Source organism: Coptis chinensis, chromosome 3 (assembly GCF_015680905.1).
Source record: "Coptis chinensis isolate HL-2020 chromosome 3, ASM1568090v1, whole genome shotgun sequence".
Lineage (NCBI taxonomy): Eukaryota > Viridiplantae > Streptophyta > Magnoliopsida > Ranunculales > Ranunculaceae > Coptis > Coptis chinensis.
Window position 1 is genome coordinate 5874348 of NC_141458.1, and position 7492 is coordinate 5881839.

General features: G+C 39.4%; 1 protein-coding gene across 1 annotated transcript; it reads right to left on the bottom strand.

Moving 5' to 3' along the window:
- Window positions 1–234: 234 nt before the first annotated feature.
- LOC147507542 (uncharacterized) lies at window positions 235–636 on the bottom strand. Its single transcript, XM_086596316.1, has one exon. It carries the CDS (start codon window positions 634–636, stop codon window positions 235–237), a length of 402 nt encoding a protein of 133 aa, XP_086452442.1.
- Between the last annotated feature and the right edge of the window lie 6856 nt (window positions 637–7492).

Here is a 7492-nt window from a genome sequence, read left to right on the forward strand (position 1 = left end):
TGCGCTGCCACTTGATCCCCCCTTATTTCATACATCCCCCCATTCGTGGGGAAGCGGATCACCTGATAATATGTCGATGGAATTGCCTTCATTCCAGGGATCCATCTTCTCCCTAGAATTGCATATATTGGGAACTAGTGTCGTCGGACCTACTGTTACTGGAAGCACCAGCTCCCCCATGGGCTCTGTCATACTACCGTTGAACCCATACAAATTGGTTTGAGGGGCTTTCAACTAATCTCTGTCGATATTCATCTCCTCCATGGCCCCTTTAAATAACAAATCCACTGAACTGCCGCAGTCTATCAACACCCTCTTTACCAGATAATTACCCATCGCTATAGTAATCACCAATGCATCCTCATGCGGTGAAATTACTGACTCTAGGTTTTTTGGGGTGAACATTATGTTTTCCTCTCCCATCGCAGTTCCACAAACTAACCACGATATGCTCACCACCTCATTAACCTGCTGTAAACTTGCTATCTTTCTTATCTTGTCTCTGTGTGCATTCATTCCCAGTGTTTCTCCACTAAAGATGACATTGATAGTACCTAAAATTCTAGCTGGAGCTGGCACTCTCTCGGCTTGACGAACCTCCGTGACAAACTCCCTGAGCATCCCCTTTTCAATCATTCTTTCCACTAGCCACTTCAAGGCATAACATTTATTAGTGGCATGATTCCTGATTTGATGGTACGCGCAAAATGGTTTCCCCTCTATCTCCCCTGGTGTACTCTGGAGCCCCTCATAATATTGTTGCCCCTTAATTAGAGGCAAGATTTCCTCTAAGGGCCTGTTAAGAGGAGTCTGTTCTATTTCGCGGTATGACTTCCTTTCTCGGATATCCCTTCTGCCTCGATTCCCCGTCCTCTCCGGACCTCAGTTCTCCCCTCTGTATGACCCTCTCTCTCTTTCCTCTATCATACCTTTACCTTTTTAGTCATCTCTGTCCACAGCCTGCATTGTCTTCCCTGACTTCTTCTGTTCCTTCGCATTCCTCTGCATTATATCCTCATATCGTATGTATTTTTCTACCTTTGGGTAAAGAGTGTGCAAAGTAGTGATTTCTATTTTGGACACCGACTCATGAACTCTAGTTCCCAATCTCAAGCCGTGCTGGAAGGCTATGACCTCCGTATGTTCATCCAGATTTTCCACTCTCAGTGTCTCCTCCTTGAATCTACACAAAAACTCCCAATCTTTGTTTAATGTTGAACAGAGCCACGATATCAACCACCATCCTTTTCTGGTGTATGAAGTGATCAACAAAGGCGCACTCCAGCTCTTCAAACCTTTTGATGCTCCGCGAAGCCAACCTGTAATACCAATCTAAGGCTCCCCCCCTTAAGACTGGCTGGGGGGAGCGGGGTCCATCATACTTACTCTCCTGCCATAACAACATCTGTTGCTGAAAATGGTGCAACTGATCAGTCGGGTCTCCTTTCCCATCATACCTCTCAAACCTGGGTTGGGAGAACCTCTTAGGCACTTTCGAATTCCAGATCGAATCTGCCAGCAGATTTTTATTGAGGCTCACAACCTCCTTCTGTGCAACACTCTGGTTCGCTCTTTCTGCTATGCGGTTTATTTCCCTATCTTTCTCAATCATAGCATGTACTACCTCCAGAGTGATGCCCGATGTTTGTTCCGCATCCGGTGGCGGGTACTCCTCATTCTGCCCCTCCACTTCACTTCCCCGAGGATCCCCCCGCTCCATTTCACCACGTGTAGTCTCCCTCTCCTTTCTCAACTCGTCATTATCATTCCTTAGCTTAACTATCTCCTCCTGAAGAAGTCTAGTAGCGTTAGCTGCCACGTCTGATATTTCTTCCTCTCCTACCCCTTCCATCTTAGTGCTCTTTGTTCCCTCGACCGCCTCTCTAACTGCTACTTTCCTAGGTCTTCCTACTCCTCTTTTCGCTACAGTGGCCATTTTTCTTCTGGTCCTCACAGACGGTGCCAAATGTATTACTAGATATTACAACCACTAAGATCCTATGTAAATAGTACCAACTCTCAGATTCAATGTATTAGTATTTTCTTTTCTCTCTCTTCTCTCCCTTTTTTCTTCTCTTTCTTTCTCGCGTCTTCTTCTTTATATCTCTCTCCTTTCTAACCTCTTCTTGTGGTTCGTTAATCTCTCTTTCATCTAGCGGTCCATCTCTCTCCACGTGCCGCGTCGGTTTCATTGCGGTTAGGGTTTCCCAGAATATAATCCACTATTGCATGTCTTCTCCCTCTTATACCGCATCCGTCCCACTTGCCACCAATAACCTCCCATGTCACGAATATGACCAATACACTAATGCATGAGTATACCTTGAAAATCTATCCACCTGGTCAAGACGTATTGGCTCTTTGTAGGATCAGCAAGCAGGGAAGGAGCGATAAAAGCGCATCTTCAAGTTCATCTGGCTTGGTTTTGGAAGGGCTAGAGGAGGACTACTATGATCAAGCATATGAGCCCAAAGGAAAACGTACCAGAACATCTTTGGAGCCACCAACAATGTTCAATGAGGGAGTAGGAACAACAACGACAAACTTTGGTGGGACTAGTTCTTTGTAGCAAGACCATAACCAGTTCTGTACTTTTTTTTTTTGCTAAAGGGTAATTGTATTAGATAGCAAAGAAAAAATAGTATACATTTTGTGAGGGCCCTGGGTAGACCACTCCAACATACATTTATGAAATTTTTAAGAAATAAATCTGAAATAAGTAGAGTGTTAATTCTCTACCCTATAAACAAAATTAGGTCTATTCTCCTACCATTGTTTCTGGCCTTTTGCTAGGGTCGCTCCTTTCTTTGTACACAAGTCTGCTCCGAAATTTGCCTCCCTCCATGTGCTTGTTTGAACTATATCTGCCTTCCCTTTAGTCCTTTCCCAATCTGCTCTACCATGGTTGGATAACCAGTTCTGTACTCCTCAACCATGCTTAGATAACAACGTTTTGAGATCATGGTCATATATACTTCTGACTAGAAGCCTGGAAATTGAAAAGTCACATATGGCAGACGACAACAGAAGCAATATTGCCTTGACATCAAGACCAACTTCAGTAGTGGTTGCACCATTGGATGGCGGAATCAGGCAAGAATGATATTAGCTTTTTTTACTACGTTAGAGATTTGACTCTCTAATTTGATCGAAAGCGAACTCAAAGTTCCTTACTCACGATCTTCGTTTCGTAAAGTTGGAATAAGGATTCGAACCAACCTAAAGTCTAGGACAACTGCAAATTGGTTGTTACTCTTAGGGAACTAGTGAGTAAGTTTACTACTAATGCTAGGTTTCTTTCCTATACAAACATTAAAGAAAAAAAACATTAAGATTTGAAATCATGCAATTAATACAAAATTCAATTTACTAAAGGAAAGGTGGAGAGCTAATCCTCCTCATGTGAAAATAACATTTAGTTGTTGATTTGAAAAAGGTTCATTTGATTCTTCCTAGACTCATAGACAAGCCCTAATGGAAGAAAACTTGATCCCTAACATGTATGGCTCATTAAAGAGTTCATACATGCTATGTAGAATGGAACCAAGCAATGACTTATCTCTAAGCTCATTACTTTGATTCCTAACTAGACACTACACCAACTATCATTTTGGGATAGGATGTAGGTCTAGTTGTTCTTCCTAACAACCTGCCAAGCCAACCACAAATATTCTCCCTCACATGAGATGGATTAACTCCCCAAAAGAGAAGTTAGCTCATGATCCTTGGGATGATGAATTACAAGCTAGAAGAACAAAAGAGAGAGAAAGAAGAAGAAGAAAAAACAATTAAACTCACTTGCTTTTTATTTTCTAGAAGAAAACTAAGGTTTCCTCCATTAAAAACTATTACAAGCTTTTCTTAAAAAACTAAAACTAAATAATAAAAATGACTAAGGAACTAAAATAATACAAGGTAAGGAAAAGAAGTCAAGGGAGTAAATGGAGTGTCCCCCTGTTTTGTTTTCTTCTTCATTTGAGAGACATCTCATTTCCTCCCATGTGAAACATCAAACCACATTTACTTCATTTTTATCCACCACATTAAAACAAAGTGACACCTTGCCTTTTTTTTCACTATTAACACCTAATCTAATTAATTACATGCAAGGTGTCAACTTTGCACCAATAATTTGTCATTTTTGTCTTGACATGCTCCATGATTGATGACTTATCCAATCTTGCGGGCTCGTATAGTGGGTCTTATGTGCAGTCCAGTGGCAGTCCGGTCTTTGGGCAATTTTACAACTTCCGCCTATCGCGTAGAGTTCATCATACGATATGCGAGCAGCTCACTTGTGCATTCAGAGTCCTGGTTCAAGAGGTAGGAGCTTCAGAAGTTTGATGCTTCTGTGCGGATTTGGAAGAATTCATATACATGTCGTTCCTCATGCTTTATTGCAGGTTTAAACCATATTTCCATGTTTACTGCGAATACCTGCAAAAGTATGAAAACATATTTATTTCATGATTATTAAACACATAGTTAACCAAATTTATATGTCTCGGCGGGGTTTCATAATACACTTTTGGGTGCTTATCACACTACCCCCAAAAAGACTTTTGCTTGTCCTCAAGCAAAGAAGAGACATTAAAACGGATAAGTGGCCAAAAATGTGTAGTCCTAACTAATTCTTGTTTAGTAGAGTCGGTTGCATTGACCATATGCAACAAGGCCTTAAACCACTAGGAATTCCCTAGTGGGCCGAGTTATAACCCGTGAGAGTTTTCCGGAGAAGATACTCACAAACTTCATTTATACTACAACGACTTCGGTGGCGAACTTCGTTTCCTAAATTAATCTCAGATATCCATACATCTCCTTAGGGAACGAGGATTGATTTCTTTGAAACTCAAGTTAATATGTATTCAATAATTTAAAACATCTACATATGATCATGCATGCGATGAACTTTTCATTGAAATGTACTAGCGGGGTTGTTTACTGAATCCTTTGGAGAGTGTACCTAAATGGGTTCTCATAGGTATGTGTCAAAACACAATTTCACTCAAAATTTTTCCACTTTCGAGGTTTTGTTAACTCCGAGTTAATGCGGTGGGCACACGTTTCCTCACATCTCAATGACCGAGGAGGAGCCGATGTAATGTCGATCAATCCGTCTACTACTTATTATCACACCACCCTACTCCTAATTGAGCTAGAGGTCTTTATTAAGTATTGTGGGGATTAGGTGATAGTGTACAAGAAAATGGAAATGGATAATTAAAATTCTGAGTATGAGAGAATAGGGTCTTCATATATTTACACTAGAGAAATCTTTGTTTTCTTTCCTTCTTCTACTTGAGTTTTCCAACCTTGTTCTTAAGCCTCTAATGGATTTTTTTAGATGGCTTAAGAACATGATTCTATTTTCTTTCTGAAGCAAGTAAATGACTTTTATTTGGGACAAGTCTTTCTCTTTATTCTTTCCACATTTCATCCTATTTCTCATACTCATCACTTAGGTAGGTTCTTTTATTTGGTTTAATAGATGGGTAAGGAATTATATATATATATATATATATATATATATATATATATATATATATATATATATATATATATATATATATATATATATATATATATATTTTTTTTTTTTTTTTTTTTTTGATGAAAGGTTCGATTAAGGTGACTAAGCGGTAAAATTTGTAACAGTAAGAATTTTTAGCTATGTCGATCCAAAGATGGCCTAAATTCTTGCCTAGGGTTGATTGGTGATCAAGGAAGTAGATCGTGATTTTCTCTAATGTCGGAAAACTACTCCTCTGTGTCATCACACAAATCACTCATGTCAAGGTTTTGGTTAGATTCTCCACAGGGATTTATAGTTTAAGTAACTAACCATTGGTTCGAAAAACTTACCTATATGTACAATTAATGATACTCAATTACATGAATGTTCATGAAAAGATGTATAAACTATTGCATACATATTATCTTAAGTTTCTTAAAAAACAAATCCTAATTCGGATACTAATGTGAGATTTCTAGACAATTTTCATCATTGAAAAGGAAACAAGACTTTGTCACTAAGTATAATTATTAACATGAAATAAAAACTATATATAGGTTGCAATTTGCCTAATATTTGCTACAGGGTTAAAGCCCCCCCAACAGAATGATGCTTAGTCCTCGAAGTATCAATAATTAAAGAGAGAAAGTACCTGAGAACCGTGAGCAAAATTAGGGCTAGATTGCTAGAACAGAAAGGTTGGAGAACATAATATATTATTCAGAAAGAACAAGAAAATGTTCAATAGCACACTAAACATAGCACACGAAATAAAAAACAATAACATACGAAACATGAAAAACAATAGCACACCAAACATAAGGTTTAGCTAGATATATGTACAATGACAAACTCAAGTTTACCATCCAGCAGGATGTGAAGTTTTGGCGTCCTCTTAAAGGAAATGCATTTCCTTAGCATCGCGCCAAAAGATAATAGTCTGCCAAATTTCTGCCCATTCTTCGTTTCCAGCTTTCTTCAAATGTGTCTTCATATTTTCATCCTTTGGGTAACAACGAACATGCCTCAGGTACCGAGCGGGACGCTTCCATTGCCTAAACCTCAATGAATGAATGATTACATTTCTTTGGGCACATAGAATCTACCTTGACCATCATGAAAAGTAGGCGCAAACTCTGGGAAAATATGTCTTCATGATTAAAACAAGCGGTGACGGTAAAAGTATATCTTGATCCCGAAGAAAAGTCAGGAGCTCGTTTTAGGTTGGAATAACACAACCTATGATGTTAAATAATGAATGACCTTGAGCTAGGGCACGAATACAACGCATAGCGGCCCTCATTGGCGATTAGAAAAATGCCAATCTCCCATAATGTTCGAGAACACAAAAACATCGCCCGGATCCCCATGTTCTTGGTCATGCTTGCGAGGGAATGGTGGCGTCACGCCATGCCACATAGCCATTTCCTTCTCGTTTAATTTCAAGACCATCACCGTAAGTTTCCGCGAAAGCAACTTGCCCACCGAAGCCGCGGTAAAATTATGATAGATGTAATGCCATGATGCAACATGATGCGTGATATGGAAGATCCAAAGTTAGTGCAAGTTGTTGTTGTTGGAAAAATATGAGGTGTGTCACCAACTTGGATTGTGAACCCGTCTAGAAGTAGAAACCATGCGCATGGTTGAATCTTTGGTGTGTCTTCCATATTAGCATAAAAGTATGCAGCCAAACTCGGAGAATAAGTTTGGTCAAGTTGAAGAATTAGGGAAGACCACCCGATATTTGTAATGTAGTCACGGAAGAGATGGCCATAGGTATTGGAATTCATCATAGACTGAAAGGATTGCTCAGGAATGAGTTTGGGAGGTACCATGTTTGATGAAGATCCAACTGATGAAGATGCCATAGTGGATGAAGTAAAGAAATAGGTAATGACAAAGGCAAACTGGATGGATAAGAGAATAGACCCTCCTGTAAGCACATGTTAAATTATATTAGTCACAATACATAAT